The sequence below is a fragment of the Nycticebus coucang genome, chromosome 3 (assembly GCF_027406575.1).
Source record: "Nycticebus coucang isolate mNycCou1 chromosome 3, mNycCou1.pri, whole genome shotgun sequence".
In the NCBI taxonomy this organism is placed as follows: domain Eukaryota; kingdom Metazoa; phylum Chordata; class Mammalia; order Primates; family Lorisidae; genus Nycticebus; species Nycticebus coucang.
Window position 1 is genome coordinate 124,726,416 of NC_069782.1, and position 19,825 is coordinate 124,746,240.

The following is a 19,825-nucleotide window of genomic DNA, read 5'->3' on the forward strand; positions in this document are numbered from 1 at the left end:
GCTGTGAGCTATGATGCCACAGCCCTCTAGCAAGGGTGACAAAGTGAGACTGTCTCAATAAAAACAATATATATTTGAGCTGATACTTGGAATTTATGAATTATCAAAAATATACAGGCCTTGCCCTCAAGGAGTTTACAATACAAACACAATGTTTATACAATATTAATTAAAAATATATATATGTGAATATTTAACTGTGTATGTGCCTAGTATCCGAACCACTGGCTCCCAAACAATTCCAAAAGTTAAAAGGATTATAAAATTGTTTTGGCTTTATAACTGTTATGGACAGTTAAGGCACCAGTTCTTACCTTGGCTTCCATACCACCCATTCCCACTCTAGACTTGGTTCCGAATGTCACAGATTGCTGATCTCCAGGATAAAATATATCAATGAGTTTTGCATCATCTGACCCTGGGGGGCTGTCAAAGAGGCCTGAAGAGTAGATAAGAGTCAGTAATACTGCTATGATAGAAATGACTGTGGAGGCTCCGTGCCTGTAGCTTAGCAGTTAAGGGCGCCAGCCACATACACCAGAGCTGGCAGGTTTGAACCCAGCCTGAGCCTGCCAAACAACAATGACAACTACAACAACAACAACAAAAAACAGCCAGGCGTTGTGGTGGGTGCCTGTAGTCCCAGCTACTGGGAGGCTGAGGCAAAAGAATCTCTTAAGCCCAAGAGTTTGAGGTTGCTGTGAGCTGTGATGCCATATAACTCTACCAAGGGTGACATAGTGAGACTGTCTCAAAAAAAAAAAAAAAAAAAAAAAAAAAAAAGAGAGAGAGAAATGACTGTGGAGGTTGGGCACCATAGCACAGTGGTTACAGTGCCAGCCACATACACTGAAGGTGGAGAGTTCGAACCCAGCCCAGGCCAGCTGAACAACTACAACAACAACAAAAAATAGCCAGGTGTTGTGATGGGTGCCTGTAATCCCAGCTACTTGGGAGGCTGAGGCAAGAGAATCAATTAAGCCCAAGAATTGGAGCTGTGATGCCACAGCACTCTACTGAGGGTGACTCTGTCTCAAAGAAAAAAAAAAAGAAGTGACTGTGGAGACAGGCTTCCCTGGGCATTTGCCAACCACTCTGTACTTCACTCATTCAGATGAATTATACAGTTATCACCACTTATTCTAATTCTTTTTTTTTTTTTTTTTTTTTTGTAGAGACAGAGTCTCACTGTACCGCCCTCGGTAGAGTGCCGTGGCGTCACACAGCTCTCAGCAACCTCTACCTCTTGGGCTTATGCGATTCTCTTGCCTCAGCCTCCCGAGCAGCTGGGACTACAGGCGCCCGCCACAACGCCCGGCTATATCACCACTTATTCTAAACAGAAAAGAGAACAAAAGATCTGTGGGAAGTTGACCCACACTGAAAAGTAGCTCCAAGAGGACTCACCTTACACATGTTTACAATTTAGCTTAATAAATAAATGTTTCCCAACATCAGAACCCGACTATATTCTCAGCCCATTTATCAGTCCTGCCAAGCTGTCCTCACCTATACCACTGCTACTCATGATGTTGCATCTTAAGGATATAACTGAAAAAGAAGAGTGGCTCCTGCAGAAATGGTGCAGCAGCCATATACTGTTTATTGTGACTTTCCAAGAAGGGTAAAATGTGAAATAGGTACTCATTAAGTCTCACAGAACCCTTTGAAACAGCACTAATTTATACCCCTCATTTTATGACTAAGTCATTGTGGAGGTTAGGTTGAGTCAGCAGGGGAGCTTATGACTCTTGGCATTCAGTCTGGATTTATTACCATAAAACATATGTCCCTTTTCTAACTGTGCAGAGTAATATAAAATAAGAGTTGCATAAGATGTTACATGCATATCATTCAAGATTTAGAAGTCTCACAATTTTTCTCTGAAGAGTTAAGTAGGAGTCTTGGGAGAGGAGAACGGGATGGGGGTGTGAGAGTGGTCTGAGAAAATCAAATCAAGATCTAAGGGGGACACAGAAAGACGCTGCCCATGGCTGGGGACTGGCTGAGGACACTTTGGGCTGTGATGCTTTGGTTTTTAGTTACTACTTTTCCTGTGCTATGTCCTCTGCCCTCTATTATTCCAAACCTTTAAGATAATCTTGCTTATATATACAACCTTACAATAAGTGAATCAGGGGAGTGAGGAAATCACTGTTTAGTACAGAGCAAAGCAGTGTAGACCATTATGGGAAAAAAGGAAAAATAACCTCTCACAACCTGTCTGCCTCAACCTACTACTCCACGGCTCTGAGAAAGATTGGACAATTCTAAGCCAAACCTTCTCCAGAGGCATTGAAGGATTCCTAGCGTTCAGATATTCTGCCTACCCCTCTTTTCCCCTTACGGTAACCTTTTAACCCTACCGAGAGCACATTTAAAATTCTGGTCTATGCCTGCAGTCCCAACTACTTTAGAGGCTGAGGCAAGTGGATTTCTTGAGCCCAAGAGTTTGAGTTTGCTGTGAGTTATGACACTATGGCACTCTACCCAGCATGACAGACTGAGACTGTATCTCAAAAAAGAAATCTGTTCTAAAAATCCAGATTCAATAGGTAACTAATTAAACTAATTATAGTAAAAGTGTAAGCCTATCGATGACCAATTCTGGTGTTTGAAAGTACTTACTAGAATCTAGTTAAAATTCATTTTATACGGGGTGTCCATAAAATTCACGTGCAATTTACTATGTTAAACTGTTTTAAATTACACATGAACTTTATGTCCACCCTGTATATTGACCTCACAAACCTGCACCTTTTACTTTAGCAAGCAGTATAAAAGGAAGACCGTAGATTTTTCAATTGAACTTGAAACCCACCTCTGCCAAGTACCCATTTTATCTCTCTAGAGAGAAGTAATATATAATTGATCTGAACTTAATTTTAAATTTCTTCATCTGTATAACTGAGCCAACCTACCTACTTTGTAGGGTTTCTACAAAGATTGAATAAATTGTGATTTTTTTTTGTTTTTGGCAGTTTTCGACAAGGGCCGGTTTGAACCCACCACCTCCAGTACATGGGGCCGGTGCCCTATTCCTTTGAGCCACTGGAGCTGCCCAATAAATTGTCATTTATAAAGCACTTAGCACACTATTTGCATAATAGAAATTTAATAAAAACCTGTTGATTGATGAAAATGCCTTTTCCAGATCCCCAACTTAGCTGTTCCTATCCTGAGACTTCAAATAATGGTGGACAAACACAGTGCCAAGACTTCTTACAGGTAAAGATACTGACACGTAGGTACAACAGCTCTCATCTTTCCACATGGAGAAAAAAACAGATTAATTCATCTATATTTTCCCCTGCCTCCTCTAGGCAACTCTTGCCTTTACCTTAAATTAGAGTGCAATTTAAGAGTGTAAATTAGAGAACAAGTCCTGCCACATTAACCTGCCTTGGTGTGGGCTGGGAATTAGATAGGGTCTCTCTGATGTCTTGGAAATGTACTGGCGGACCTTCTGGGATCCTTGAGGTTTGGCCTATTTAGATATAGCTACATTTCTTATGGGTCAAACAGTGACAAAGAGATTAAGAAAGTAAGAAGAGTCAACAAGGTCAGGCAGGATCCAGGAAGGAAGCCCTCAATGAAGAAGGGGACAATAGAGGGGAACAGTGCAACAAGAAAGAACATGGTCGCCATACAGCTTAGACTTTCTCCATTGGCTCCAACTTTAAAATAATCTGATCTTGGCTCAGCGCCCATAGCACATACACCGAGGCTGGCGGGTTCAAACCCAGCCCTGGTCAGCTAAGCAACAATGCCAACTGCAACAAAAAACAACCAGGTGTTGTGGTGGGCACCTGTAGTCCCACCTACTTGGGAGGCTGAGGCAAGAGAATTGCCCAAGAGTTTTAGGTTGCTGTGAGCTGTGATGCTGAGGGCAACATAGTGAGACTGTCTCAAAAACAAAAACAAACAAACAAAAAAATCTATTCTGTGATTTACATTAAAAACTGAAAGTAATCAAAACCACAATAAGGTAACACTGCACACTCATTAGGATGCCTATCATAAAAAGGTAGATAATAACAAATGTTGGCAGAAATGTAAACAAATTAGAACTCCAAGCACTGCTTTTGGGAATGTAAAATGGTGCAGCAGTTTTAAAAAACAGTCCTTTTAAACATAGAGTTAGTATATGATCCAGCAATTCTATTCTTAGGTGAAATAAAACATGTTCACATAAAAACTTATCATGGGCAGTAACTGTAGCTTAGTGGGTAAGGCGCCAGCCATATACACCCAGGCTGGTGGTTTGAACCCGGCCCAGGCCAGCTAAACAATGACAACTACAACAAAAAAATAGCTGCGCATTGTGTTGGGCACCTGTAGTCCCAGCTACTTGGGAGGTTGAGGCAAGACAATCGCTTGAGCCCAAGAGTTTGAGGATGCTGTGAGCTATGACATCATTGCACTCTACCGAGATTCTATCTCAAAACAAACAAACAAAAAAACTTGTCATAAATGTTTATAGTATTATTCATAGTAGCCTAAAAGTCTATCAACTGATGAATGGATAATAAGTATAATGTAGCATACATTTTATTTGGCAATAAGAAGAATTGAAGTACTGATACATGCTATAAGATGGATAAACCTTGAAAACACCATGCTAAGTGAAAAAAAAAACAGTCACAAAGGGATACAAAGCGTAAGATTCCATTTATAAAAAATGTCCAGGCTCAGTGCCTATAATTCTGAGACTAGGGCATCGGCCACATAAGCTGGGGCTGGCGGGTTCGAACCCGGCCTGGGCTTGCCAAACAACAATGACAACTACAATAAAAAAAATAGCCAGGCATTGTGGCAGGCACCTACAGCCCCAGCTACTTGGGAGGCTGAGGCAAGAGAATCACTTAAGCCTAAGAGTTTGAAGTTGCTGTGAGCTGTGCGCCAGTGCACTTTACTAAGGGCAACATAGTGAAACTCTGTCTCAAAAAATATATATATATAAAATGTCCAGATGTGGAGAGACAGAATACTAGCATTTTCCTAGGTCTGGGGAGCTTGGGCAAAAGTAGAGAGTGATTTCTAATGGGCATGGGGTTTCTCATTAGGGTGATAAAAATGTTCCACTATTTATTATGGTGATGATTGCATTAACTATGTGAATATACTAAAACATAATTGAACTGTAACTTTAAAGAAGAGAACTGTATGGTATATGAATTGTATCTCCAGAAAGCTCTCATTTAAAAAAATAAAAACCTGAAAGCACAAGTAAATTACATTTCAGCATTCAAGACACATCTCTCAGACTCACCCGTCTTCTTTTGAGTCATAAAAACCCTGTGCCAGATCATATAGTTCCGGAAATGATAGTAAAAAAAAGATCACAAGGACTCAAAGAAAGAGGGAAATTCATGTGCTCATACATGTAGCACTTAAAAAACAAGCAGATAAAATAAAAAGCATTACTTTGTACCTTCAACATCTGAAAGAACAATCAAGAGGTCAGTTTTCATTTCCACAGCCAGACGGGCAGCCAGACTATCATTATCTTTAACACTAATAACCTAGAATGCAAGTAAAGTTAAAAGTGAGTGAGCCACAAAGTCCAACTAGAAATTAGCAAAAGCACTAGCTAGGCTCTGCCAGGCAAAAGCCAACAAACTTGAATGTGTCAGTATCAGTCTTTACGGCTCCCTTTTGTCTGGAAACACATGATTATTAACCCCTTTTCTAAACATGCTGCCTTCTATCTGCTGAAATATACAAGCCATGCTCATAATACCATCTTAAATCACTATAGCACCTCCCCCTGTTGAATGAAACCCCTGAGTTCGGAAGAGTTTCTGTGGCCACTGCTCCATGACGAGAGCTTCTCCAGTTTCTCCATCTTGCTTATGACAAGCTTCTCGTGTTAGTACATGCAGCATAGCGTGGTATTAGTGTTTCCAGCATGCTCAACCCTTAGGAATACTTCACCCACATTTACCCCCTGGAGGTCACTGTTGGGTTCAGCTGGGGGGACAACAGCATCATTTGTATTAATAATGGGGACGATGTTCATTCGGAGGAGCTCATGAAGCGTTCCATTGAGGTTCCGGCGCTTCTGCTCGTCATGGAAATCCAAATTGGTCACCAAAATCTACGAGGATTAAATAGATTAAAAATGCAGGAGGGAGAAAAATGATAAACTTCCCACCATACAAAAGATGCCAAGAATCAGGGAATTTAACTTTAGGCTTCTGATCACACAGATCAGAATGAATCACACATTTTTGGATACTTATTCAGTTCTCAGAGAGATAAAAAAAAAAAAATCACAATCACTTGGAACATTTATTTAAGGATACTGAAGACCAAATCTCATCTATTAATAAAATTAAGAAAATGAATGTAAAAGCGAGGCACAGGGCTCACGCCTGTAATCTTAGCACACTGGGAGGCTTAGGTGTGAGGATTGCCTGAGCTCAAAGGTTCTAGACCAGACTGAGCCAGATAGAGACCTCTTCTCTAAAAATAGCTGGGCATTGTGGTGGGCGCCTAGTAGTCCCAGCTACTAGGGAGGCTGAGGCAAGGGACTTGCTTAAGCCCAAGAGTTTAAGGTTGCTGTGAGCTGTGATGCCATAGCACTCTACCAAGGGCAACAAAGTAAGACTCTGTCTCTCACACACACACACAAAAAAAAAAAAAAAAAAAAAAAAGAAGAAAGAAAATGAAAGTAGCTACTTTAGAGGAATACTGTCTATTAATTTCTTTTCTTTCTTTTTTTTTTTTTTAAGAGATGGGATCTCACTATGTTGCCTAGGCTGGACTCAAATTTACTGGGCTCAAGCAATCATCCTGCCTCAGTCTCCTGAGTTGTTAGGTGGGACTATAGGTGCTGGGCAATTTCTAAAAGATTTCTGTATCATAGCTTCTGATTCAGGGCCTGCCCACAGTAAGCACTTAAATATTTGGTAAGTAAGTGAACGAATGGGTAACCCTCCTTGGAAAAGTATTTAGACAAATGGAATAGGGCTATGTTCCCACTGTTCCTGCTCAGAAGCAAACAATTATTAGAGTTAACAAAGTCTATGTTTAAGCAGATAGGAATAGTCTAAGAAGTCACAAGCTGAAAGAAGGGTAAGACACAATTTAGCTGGAGGGAAGGAATGAGCATAAGGTGTTCAAAGGCAGGGTGAGGAGTTGGGATGGAAGCTGGTAAATAGCTGTTTTGTTGTTTAAACCAGAGTTTAACGCAATACTTAACATGAGAGAAAAGTAAATGGGTAAGAGAGCAAGAAACTAAAAGGTGAAAAGCCCTGAGGCTCAGTCCCTCTGGTGTACAAGGAAGAGGGCTCTTGCTATGCTATACAGTCCCTCTGGTGTATAAGGAAGAGGGCTCTTGCTATGCTCTTGAAGCAGGAAAGAAAGGAGGGTGCAAAAATAGTACAATGGGCACAGTTAAGGCCTGAGCAGGGGCTGGCTATGGTAACTGAGAAGAATACAGTAATAAACTGGCAGCCTTAATGATATATGAAACTTAGGTGATGAAGACAAAGTGGTAATATGACTGAGAAAAATAACTCACTCACTTGATAAAAAAATTGTTGAGTACCTCTCAACAAATGCCAGGCCCGGTATTAAATGTTGAAATGTAGAATTAAAATGTTGAGGGTTCAGAGAAAGACAAAATGGGCCATATGTTTACAAGGGAAGACTGAACTCCTTTTCAGAAGTTTAATTTGGTAGGAAACAGGATTGGTCAAACCTGAACATACAGTTTCTAGTTACAATGGTGAAAGATCACACAATGTAAGTAAACACACATAGAAAAGGCAAGCAGGTCTAAGATTCAGGGAAAATACTATCACCAAGACAGTTTCACAAACAAGGCCTGGGGATCTGACCACAGAAGTAGGAGAAGAGAGTCCCAAGAGGGTAAAGTATGCGCTCGAACAAGGGCAATTAGCTGAGTGTAAATCATTTTCTTGCCTATGAAGAAAAACAAGCTGTTGTACTTGTTTAGGTATTTAACCTGGCAAACAACTTCAAATTTTCAAAACCCACTGATAATGGTTTTCTATTATTAAAGAAAATAAGGAACCACAAGGTAAGGTGCAAAAAGAGTAAAGAGTTCCTGCTCATGGGCAGCGCCTGTGGGTCAGTCGGTAAGGCGCCAGCCCCATATGCAGTTAAGCCGGGGCCGGGTTCAAACCCGGCCCCGGCTTAACTGCAACCAAAAAATAGCTGGGCGTTGTGGCAGGCGCCTGTAGTCCCAGCTACTCGGGAGGCTGAGGCAAGAGAATCGCTGAAGCCAGGAGTTGGAGGTTGCTGTGAGCTGTGTGATGCCATGGCACTCTACTGAGGGCTATAAAGTGAGACTCTGTCTCTATTAAAAAAAAAAAAAAAAAGAGATCCTGCTCATAAGATAGACTTGGGGTTGGTGGAGGGAGACACAGGGATAAGAGGGACAAACCCAGAGATTGGGCTCGCTGGGAATTGGAACAGGTACAGCTTTTCACCTCAATGTTAAAGAAAACAATGGCTGGTGCCACTGACTGTAATACTATCATTTAAAACAAAACAAAATAAAACAAAACCCTCAGAAAACATCAGCCCTAGGAAAGACCAGAACAAAACAAAAGCATAGCTCCTAGATTTGAGATTCTCTCCAGGCTCCAGATACTTTAACAAAATTAAAGACTAACATTGTCCTTGGATTATGGAGGAGAAGAGAGGGCAGATAATAAAGAAGGATGGTAGTAATCAAGATTTCTATTGTATTTATACTAGCAGGAAAAAAAAAAAAACTAAGATTACAGAAAGTGGGGTCCCTAGCTACAGGCACTAAGGGACAGAATGCCCAAAAGTCTACTTAATATACCATAAGTGCTCAATAAGTATTTGCTAAATGAACAACCAGCCAACACCAGCATTTTCCTTCCCCTTCAATGCTTACTAGATATCTACTATAAAGGGCAAGCAGGTACAAAGAGAAGCAAAGAAGCCAGTGAAAGAAAGACATCAAACTGGGCAGCGCCTGTGGCTCAGTCGGTGGGGCGCCGGCCCCATGTACCGAGGGTGGCAGGTTCAAACCCAGCCCCGGCCAAACTGCAACAAAAAATAGCTGGGTGTTGTGGCGGGCGCCTGTAGTCCCAGCTACTCGGGAGGCTGAGGCAAGAGAATCGCTTAAGCCCAGGAGTTGGAGGTTGCTGTGAGCTGTGTGAGGCCACGGCACTCTACCGAGGGCCATAAAGTGAGACTCTGTCTCTATTAAAAAAAAAAAAAAAGACATCAAACTTTCTTCAAAAGTATCACCATTTGTACTAGTCCTAACAATTGTCAGTATAAGCACTTTTATATACTATGTACCAGAATATAGTATGTAGAAAATATACTATGTACCAGACACTATGTTTGGTAAATGTTTTCATATATTTTTTCACTTAGTTCTTTAAAAATCCTCTGAAGGAGGCACTGATATTATCCCCATTTTTCAGATAAGGAAACTGAGGCACAAAAAAGTTAAAGAATTTCTCCAGATCTCCCAAGCAGCAAGTGATGAAGGTAAGACCATATTCTGACAGTCTAGCTTTAAAGGTCCTAACACCCCTGTTCCACAAGAATCACCCTCACAGGTCCCACAGCCTCTTGCTAAGCCCATCGACTCACCTGGGCAGCACAGATGCTATACTGGGTAAACATGGCCTCATACAAGGCCATCAGCCCACTCTGTCCGGCAGCTGCACAGGCTCGTGCCTCTAAGACTGGAATTGCCTGCAATACACCAATCAGACAAGGTGTAGTTGGGAATGAGGGAAGACAACCATGTTACAAGGCGTGGGGAAGCAGCTCTCACCATCTCTTTCAGCTGATTCTGCCCTGAGTGCAGGGCCTGCCGCACGCTCTGAGACAGAAGGATCTCATGGCGCAAGCGTTGCTTGCCAAAGGCTACAGCTCCACTAGTCACCAGCATCATCTCTCGGCCCTGATTCTGGAGCACTGATACCTGGCATTTGGGATGGAAAAGGCACAAGTCACCTCTCTTCAAAGAGTTTATGAACCAGCATTGGGCTGGTTCTGGAAGAACCACACAGGTTGTTTGGTAAAAACACAGATTTCCACATGCTGCCTCAAATTTAGCCAGATCTGGCATCTGTATCTGGACTTGAAGGTATCTGCAGGGAATCTGTAATGTGGAAGGCCTAATTGCTCTAGGAAATAAAGCCTGGAACCGAAATCTGAGGGTGGGAATTATAACGCAGACTTAGCAGGTGGTTTATCATGTTCTAAGACTTGACCTGGGGAGGTATGTCTATTTGGGGGCATGTCTGATTCTTTTAGTTCCCATTCTCCCTGATGAGATCACCACCACCACTTTTAGGCTCATCTTCCTTTTGGCCCACAGTGTGCCATACTCATTCCTGTCTGTCCTCCATTCCTAGAGCCTGTCCCTGTCCTAGAAACAGTAGGCTACACAACTCCAGGGTACTGATCATACCATTCACTTAGCAGCATAGAACTTTCCCTCTCCATTGGTGCAAATCCTACCAGTCGTCAAGACCCAGGCTGAATCCCAGCTCTCCCAGGAAGCCCCAAGAACAACCACATCCTTATCTGACTTTCCCATCTCTGGACCACATCACTCACCATCATTTGGGCCTACTCCTTTGGACCTAATTTAGAGGGTGAGAGTCCTGCTTCTGGTTCCACAGGGCAGAGAAAACAGAGCTCTGTTAGGACCCTCATAATGTAGCCCCATGATATATATATATATATATTTTTTTTTTTTTTTGAGACAGAGCCTCAAGCTATCACCCTGGGTAGAGTGCTGTGGCATCACAGCTCACAGCAACCACCAACTCCTGAGCTCAAGCGATTCTCCTGCCTCTGCCTCCCAAGTAGCTTGGACTACAGGTGCCAGCCACAACGCCTGGCTATTTTTTTTTTGGTTGCAGCCATCACTGTTGTTTGGTGGGCTCAGGCTAGATTCGAACCCGCTAGATCAGGTGTATGTGGCTGTTGCCTTAGCCACTTGAGCCACAGGCACCGAGCTGATAAATATTTGTTAAATTAAACTGATAGATTCAATCTGGGAGGCAGGTTTGATAGTTGTTTCGTACAGAACATAGAAGAAGAAAATTCCATCGAGTTTCACGTTAGCAGTTTCTCAATACCAACTCCTTAGGAAAGTTGTTTTCTAAAAATTAAAAATACGATTATGAAGGGGAAGGTTGAGTCACAGAAGCAATGGAAAAGCTCTAGCTTTATCTCTGGCAGGGCTGGATATCTGGTTTTTGACTTAAGCCAGCAAAACAGAAAAAGAAAAAAGCTTGGAGTTTATACACATCCATCCAGGCACTCAAACCTGACAAATATTAGGTACATAAAGAATTTTAAAAACACAGATGCACTATATCAGAAATACTTATTAAAAGGCTGGGTACGAAGCCCTGGCATCCCTGGGCCCCTTGGATGATGCTAAAGCACAGCCAGGGCTAAGAACTGCTGATGCACACAGCACCTTATCACTCAAAGACTAAGGGATGAACTGTACAAAACCATCTCTACTCCCTGACATCCCCTCCTCTTGCTCAATGTTGTCTCCCTCTGGCATCTACATTGTGGAAGACAGTTTTCAGATCTGGTTAAATCTATCACACTCAAATCAAGATTATTTTTTACAAGTTGATAAGCCTGGATTAATAACTTTAAAAACCCATTTCAGTATAGCAGAATTTTCTATCTTGGCAGTTAGTTAGTTACCTGCTCAACAATAGATGCCAGGCGCCCCAGGGCCAGGCCACATTCATCCCCTCGGGTCACTACGGCACTTCCGAGTTTCACCACGATTCTCTTGGCATGTTTCAGCTCACTGCGGTGGGCAAAGGACTTGCCATGTGCACGACTGAGAGGCACAGTGATAAAGGGGATGTTGCTCCAAGAACGAACATGTCTGATGGCTGAAGGCTGGACACGATCTGTAGCCACCAAAGTGCAAGAAAAAGAGAAATACACAATATAATTTCTCAATAACAACATACATGCACAGTATTAACCAATCTAGTCACAAAAAAAAAGCTTCATCATTACCAATTGAATAAAACCAGCACGGCATAGCAAAAGCTCTATGTAGCATGTTCTTATTCTAGTAAACTCTAGTATGGAGTTTACACCCAGTACAGAGGTCACAGGCATATGAAAATACTATTAGTGAAAAGTATAAATGAAATAATTTCTCCTGAAGGTATGGTGGCAAAATTTATCAGAAGCCTTAAAAAATGTTCATCTCTTTTGGTACAACAATTTCATGTTCAGAAATAAATCAAAGATAGGGACAAAGAAATTTATAAGAGATAATCATTAGTGTTATTTGTGATAGAAAAATCAGAAGCAGGGCGGCGCCTGTGGCTCAACGGGTAGGGCGCCGGTCCCATATGCCGGAGGTGGCGGGTTCAATCCCAGCCCCGGCCAAAAAAAAAAAAAAAAAAAAAAAGAAAAATCAGAAGCACAGTAAATGTCAATAAAATAGAAAAAAAGATTAAAGTTTTTATAATTTTTAATAACAGAAAACCAGTTTCGAATACATGACTAAATGCATACAAATAAGATGAATAACAAGGGTTAGGGTGGGGTGGTGGAAAAAGATGGATGAAATAAATCAAAATATGAATATTTATCTCTTGACGGGATCATGGGTGATTTTTAATTTTCTTCTTTATTCTTTCCTATATTTTCTAAATTTATACAGTAAAAATGCATTGCTTTCATAATCAGAAAAATATGTGTATTTCCAAAGAAACTGCATCAACATAAAAAGTAGAGTTTAATTAGCAAAGATATTAAAAGAAAAAAGTAACTGGTATGAATAATAAAATATAGTAACTAATCCACCCACAATTTTTCTCTCTGATGTGTAACATGAGTCCAGACGCCTATAACAATGATAAAAAGAAACAGAAGGCTTTCTGAAGGAAAAATAATGTTGGAGTCAGATTCTTTCTATCCCTTTGGAAATCTGTCCCCAAGCGATCCTTTCCTGATTCTTTTTCTTGCAACACTGTACAAGATTCCAAAGGAGGGGGAAAAAAATGTTGATTTTAAAGAGCTAAAAATATATCTGCATAAAGCCAAACGTAAAAGGGTAAAACCGAGTATCAGGAAACTTCTGGCCCACTTCCTCCAGCTGGCTGCTTACCAACTGTTCACTTGCCCTTTCCCATATAAATTAGCAGACCCCCAAATTTTAGCTGGACACACTTGCACCAGTCAAAAGACTACACTTTCCAGCCTTTCTTGCTCAGTAAGACATGGCCACATGAGTAAGTTCTGAGTAACAAGATCCATATGAAAATGTTATCTGGGATTTCTAGGAACTCGCTTATAAAAAGAGAAGTATGGTTTGGCACCCATAGTTCAGTGGTTAGGGTGCCGGCCACATGTCCTGTGGCCTGTGGGTTCGAATCCAGTCTGGGCCTGCTAAAACAATGTTGACAACAGTAACAAAAAAATAGCCGGGCATTGTGGCGGATGCCTGTAGTCCCAGCTACTGGGAGGCTGAGGACAGAGAATTGCTTAAGCCCAAGAGTTTGAGGTTACTGTGAGCTGTGACACCAAGGCACTCTACTGAGGGCAACCAAGTGAGACTCTGTCTCAATAAAAAAAAAAGAAGAAAAGAGAGAGAGAAGTATGTTCTTCCTTTCATCCATCTTGCTTCTTGGAACATGGCTATGAAGGCTGGAGCTCAAACATGCGTTTGGACTGCAAGAAAACACATTAGCAACTGTACAGCAACAAGAAAGTAGGGCTCCCTGATGATTTCACAGTACTGCTCTGGAAGCCTAGTCGGCCAACCTTCTTATTGGATTGCTGGCCTTCCTTCAGGAGAATTAGAGAGAAATACATTTCTACCCTGTCTGAGCCATTATTATTGAGGTTCCTGTTACCTGCTCCTAATTGTAACTGACACAGGAGAATAAATGCACATGCAGATAGGCAGGGTAGGGCCCAAGTAGGACAGCAGATGCTGTCCATGAATTGGGGGGTTCTTACCTTTGTTTAGTGGGACTCCCAGATAGAAAGGAGCAAAAAGGTGGGTAATATAGGTTCTCAGCAGGACTAAACTTTAGGCAATTCCTGGCAAACTTTCTATATGTCATTACAGGTAACTAATAGATACTTGAATTAATTACTAAAATAATCATTCCAAGCCACCTTTCAGACCACTGTTCTTTATTTACCTTTTTTTTTTTTTTTTGAGACAGAGTGTCACTATGTTGCCCTCAGTAGACTGCAGTGGCATCACAGCTCACAGCAACAACAAACTCTTAAGACTTAAGAGATTCTCTTGCTTCACCTCCCAGGTAGCTGGCACTACAGGTGCCCACCACAATGCCTAGCTATTTTTTTGTTGCAGTTGTCATAGTTGCTTAGCAGGCCCAGGCTGGGTTCCAACCCACCAGCCCCAGTGTACGTGGCCAGCACCCTGGCCACTGAGCATGGGCACCAAACTGTATTTTACCTTTATTTACGTGAGGCAGTTACTTGAATCAATCAATCACTTTCCTTTCAAAACTTCTCTACCAGGGGTCCTCAAACTATGGCCCACGGGCCACATGCGGCAGTGTGATTGTATTTGTTCCCATTTTGTTTTTTTACTTCAAAATAAGATACGTGGAGTGTGCATAGGAATTTGTTCATAGTTTTTTTTTTTTTTTTTTTTTGTAGAGACAGAGTCTCACTGTACCACCCTCGGGTAGAGTGCCGTGGCGTCACACGGCTCACAGCAACCTCTAACTCTTGGGCTTACGCGATTCTCTTGCCTCAGCCTCCCGAGCAGCTGGGACTACAGGCACCCGCCACAACGCCCGGCTATTTTTTTGTTGCAGTTTGGCCGGGGCTGGGTTTGAACCCGCCACCCTCGGCATATGGGGCCGGCGCCCTACTCACTGAGCCACAGGCGCCGCCCTGTTCATAGTTTTTTTTAAAACTATAGTCCAGCTTTCCAAAGGTCTGGGGGACAGTGAACTGGCCCCCTGTTTAAAAAGTTTGAGGACCCCTGCAACCTTCTAACTCTGTCTCCAACCACTAACTCGCTTCTTAACCACAATCCAGCTTCTATCCTTATTCTCTATGCTAGAACAATGCTGGGTAAGGCAGATAGAAGCTTATTCTCAAGAAATGGCAGATCACTGTGTGCTCCCTGCTCCTTCCTACACAAATCTTAGAACTTTTCATGAAGTAGTAAAAGTAGTCCGTTCTTCCCTCCCTTAACTAACCATTTTTTTAAGTGACTGTGGAGTTATAAGAAAGGTAATCTGATCTTTTTTTCACAAAAGACGTGCAGTCTAGTTCCCAGCACAAAGCTGCTCGTAAGTTGGGCGGTGCCTGTGGCTCAGTAGGTAGGGCACCGACCCCATATACCGAGGATGGCGGGTTCGAACCTGGCCCTGGCCAAACTTCAACAAAAAATAGTGGCTCGGCACCAGTCATATACACCTGAGCTGGCAGGTTCAAATCCAGCCTGGGCCCGTCAAACAACAATGATGGCTGCAACCAAAAAATAGCCGGGCGAGTAGTCCCAGCTACTTGGGAGGCAGAGGCAGGAGAACCACTTGAGCCAGGGAGCTGGAAGTTGCTGTGAGCTGTGATGCCGTGGAACTCTACCCAGGGCAATAGCTTGAGGCTCTGTCTCAAAAAAAAAAAAAAAAAAAAAGGTAGGGGTGTCAGGTGTTGTGGCGGGTGCCTGTGATCCCAGCTGCTCAGGAAGTTGAGGCAAGAGAATCACCTAAGCCCAGGAGTTGGAGGTTGCTGTGAGCTATGATGCCACAGCACTCTACTGAGGGTGATGAAGTCAGACTCTGTCTCTTAAAAAAAAAAAAACTGCTTATAAGTCATCATCTAGGATAGAACTGGGGCTTCAGCATCCTTGCTGGGAAAAGACCTGGTTTGTTTTGGGGACTAAGTTTCCCTCATTAGATTAAAATAGGTACTCGAGCTCAGTCTTCAGGAATATTACCCTAATCAATATATACGCCTAAGTCAAAGCTTAAAAGTTGTACAGGTTGGCCAGGCAGAGTGGCTCACACCTATAATCCCAGCATTCTGGGAGGCTGAGGCAAGAGGATCATTTGCGATCAGGAGCTTGAGGCCAGCCCAAACAAGAGCAAGACCCTTGTCTCTACCAAAAATAGAAAAATTAGCTGGACATGGTGGTGTGCACCTGTAGTCCCAGCTACTTGGTAGGCTAAGGTGGGAGGATCACTTAAGCCCAAGAGTTTGAGGTTGCTGGGAGCTATAATGATGTCACTGCACCCCAGCCCAAAGGACAGAACAAGACCCTGTCTCAAAACAAAAAAAAAAAAAAAAGAAAAAAAATGTTGTACACATGTGGTTTGGCCTCAACTGACCTGACAGAGAGAAGGATGGTGGAAGGACAGACTTAATCCCCTTAGGTTTGGACTTGGGATCATCAGTGACTATTTGCAGAGCTTCGAGCTATACCAAGTATCATACATCCCTTTGGCAGCTGTCAGGACTAGACCTGCTGTCCATTTTTCTCTCCTGTCCACCGCAGGGCCTGCTCTGTCCTGGAATGAGGGTTAACATGGGTAGAGTAGCCTGAAAGGGTTTTTCAGGGAGAGGGAGTGACATACATGTCAATCCAGGTAATCAAATAGCAGGAACCAATCAGAATCTAGCAGCCAGGCCAGCATGAAGGAGACTTCTAACCCACAGTCTGTATCAGGAAAGGAGGGCTGGTGGCAGTCAAGGCCCTCTGGCTGCTGGCAACTAGGTCACAGCAGTAGATCAGGGCTGGTGAAGTTCAAGAAGGGGTCACAATTATCAACAAGGTTTTAAGCAAGTAAAAACTAGTGAAGTCTAATAGGTATTACCATGAAGGAGAACTTCATGGGACCCAAGGCTTTTGGGTTTCCTATTGAACAATGCCTCTTATCCTTCCAAACTAACTTTACATTTCTTGGGGCATGTTTTATGTTCTATAGTGTAATATACTTTTTAGGGTCCATACTGAGACCTGAGAAGGTCTTGATTAGATCAGAAAATATAAAGCTTCTATATGAATAATTCTTTCTCATCTTCTAAAGAAACTTCAGGCTCCAAGTTCCAAAGAAAATCTGCCTCTTCCCAGTAGATATAAGGAATAGTGAGGTGTATGCGTGTACATGCATGATGTCTGGATGGGGTGTGTTGTCCATATTCCTCAAAAGTGCCAAAGATTATACTCTCGGAAGGAGAGACTTTTACCCCTTAAACATCAGTGTCCTTATATTCAGCAATTAATGAGGCTGTGCTCCAAGCCTGAATACAAGGGGACCCGGACATGATTTCTCTTTCTTCCTGGCTTTTTATTTTCCTTCTGTTGGTCTCCATATACTTTCTCACTTTGCCTTTCTCATTTTTTCCCCTTCTTTTCTGCTCATCATGGTCAATAAACACAGAGTTCCAGGCTCAAAAAAACCCTGAATACAAAAATCCAAAAATCTACGGTCACAATTAGAAAATGCCTACTTCTCTGAATGAGGCTAAAAAGAATAATATTAACAATAAAAATATTGAAGTGAAGGCTTACTATATGCCAGGAGCTGTGCTAAGTGTTCGTTCACCTTATATAGAGAGGTAGAGGTTACAACAAGGATAAATGTAGGCTATGGAGCTAGCCTGCCTGAGTTGGAATCTCAATCCCCTACTAACTTGCTATCACCCTACCTATTTCATAGGTTGTTATGGAGGTAGAAACATGTCAATGCACAAATAAAGATAGGCGCAAAGCATGTAATAAATATTAATCAGTATAATAGAAAGTCTTACCCACTGTGATATTATGATATATACTACATGTATATATGTGCACGTGCGCACACACACATATATATATACTTTTTCATCCACAATCTGATTGTGGGCCATAAGACCTCCCCCATTTCAAAAGGGGTCCTGCCCCATACCCTGGAGGAAGGAATACTACACAGATGGGCCAAGAAGAATCCAAACAGACAAGACTTGCTGGGCTTTCCCACTCTAATAATATTAGATCACTCTTTTTTTGTCCAATCACATTTCAACATGGTTGTCCATACTTCAATCATGCTTATTCAATGAAATCTCTACAAAAGCCTGAGACCACAGGGTTAGGGCAGTGTGTAGACATATGCAGGTTCCTGGAGGGTGGTGTGCTGGCAGGGCATGGAAGCTCTAAGCCCCTTCCCCTAAACACTGCCCCATGCCTCTCTTCATCTGCATCCTTTGTAATATCCTTTATTGTAGATGGCTAAAGTAAGTTTATTATGTGCCTGGAGCTGTGCTATATTATATGCCTGAGTTCTATGAGCCACTTCAGCAAATGAATCAAACCTAAATAGAGTTTAGGGTTCATGCGGACCCCAACTTGAAGCTAGTCAGTCAGAAGTTCTGGAGGCCCAGACTTATGACTGGTGGAGGGAGCAGTCTTGGGGACCGAGCCATCACCCTGTGGGATGTGGTGCAATCTCCAGGTAAGCAATGACAGAATTGAATTGCAAGACACCCAGCTGGTATCTGCCACAGAACTGATTGCTTGGTTAGTGTATGAGGGGGAGAAACCCTCCCACATTTGATCACAAAGTCTTCTGTGTTGATTGCTATTATGTAGTGAGAGCAGAAGAAAAACAGTTTTGAGTTTTTCCACAATTAGACCTATCATTGTCTCACTGAATTCTCATGAGTTAAGTCTCATGAGTCAGGTATTATGATGAGTTGGTTATTACTACAATATTATCCCCATTTTATAAATAAATAAGGAAACAGAGCTCAGAGGAACTGAGTAACTTACCAACATTACCACATTGTAAAAATGGCCACAATACTTTGCAGCTTCTCCTGTCAGCAGGTACAGTCTATGTTCCCAACTCCTTAAATCTGGGCTGGCTCACTGACCAAAACAAAGTAGCAGGGGGTGCCTGTTGCTCAGTGGGTAGGGCGCTGGCCACATACACCCAGGCTGGCAGGTTCAAACCTGGCCCGGGTCTGCTAAACAACAATGACAACTGCAACAAAAAAATAGCTGGGCGTTGTGGCGGGCACCTGTAGTCCCAGCTACTTGGGAGGCTGAGGCAAAAGAATCGCTCAAGCCCAAGAGTTTGAGGTTGCTGTGAGCTGTGACGCCATGGCATTCTACCCAGGGTGACATAGTGAGACTCTGTCTTAAAAAAACAAAAACAAAAACAAAGTAGCAGAAGGACATTATATAAATTCTGAGCTTAAGTCTGAAGAGGACTTGCAGCTTCCATGCTTGCTGTCTTGGGAACCCTGTACACACCATGTGAAGGAGTCACGAACAGCCTGCCTAGGGTGAGAGACCACACAGAGCAGAAATAATCTACTATCCCAGCAGAGGCCCCTGGATTCTCGACAATCAGCCCTGAGGCAATATGAGAGAGCTAATACAGACATAGAACCACTGTGTAGCTGAGCCTGGTCCAAATGCCAACCCACAGAATTGTGACCTAAATAGATAGTTGTTGTTTTAAGTTACTAAGTTCCCTAGTACAATGGAGCTAATGTCCAAACCCAAGGAGCCTGCCTCCAGATTCTGAACTTTTAACCTTACACTTTCTTTACATTAGTGGGAAATACAAATATTTCTGGGTGATGATAAGCTTGATTAGTTGATAAGCAAGTCATCTTGCAATGAAGCTTGGAGATGAGCTACATATAAGATCATAGTGGTATCAAGTGGTACCTATAAGATCATAGTGGTATCATAGTGCCAATGCAAAACAGCCTTTCAACAAATTACAACAAGTGATGCAGGGACATTCATAGGCAAAAAATGAACCTTGACCTTAATCCCACACCTTATACAAAGAATTAACTCAAAAAGGAT

General features: G+C 42.4%; 1 protein-coding gene across 4 annotated transcripts in view; it reads right to left on the minus strand.

Annotated features, from left to right (window-relative positions):
* ALDH18A1 (aldehyde dehydrogenase 18 family member A1) overlaps window positions 1-19,825 on the minus strand; it is a 46,853-nt gene that overhangs the window by 22,209 nt on the left and 4,819 nt on the right. For 3 of the 4 annotated variants that reach the window (XM_053584333.1, XM_053584332.1, XM_053584331.1), the window contains exons 3-8: window positions 11,707-11,921; window positions 9,800-9,949; window positions 9,613-9,717; window positions 5,942-6,100; window positions 5,435-5,525; window positions 315-439 (exon numbers count right to left, since the gene is read on the minus strand). In XM_053584333.1, the coding sequence (XP_053440308.1) occupies window positions 315-439; window positions 5,435-5,525; window positions 5,942-6,100; window positions 9,613-9,717; window positions 9,800-9,949; window positions 11,707-11,921 (845 nt within the window). The remainder of the gene's footprint in view (window positions 1-314; window positions 440-5,434; window positions 5,526-5,941; window positions 6,101-9,612; window positions 9,718-9,799; window positions 9,950-11,706; window positions 11,922-19,825) is intronic. The other variant, XM_053584334.1, reaches the window with a different exon arrangement.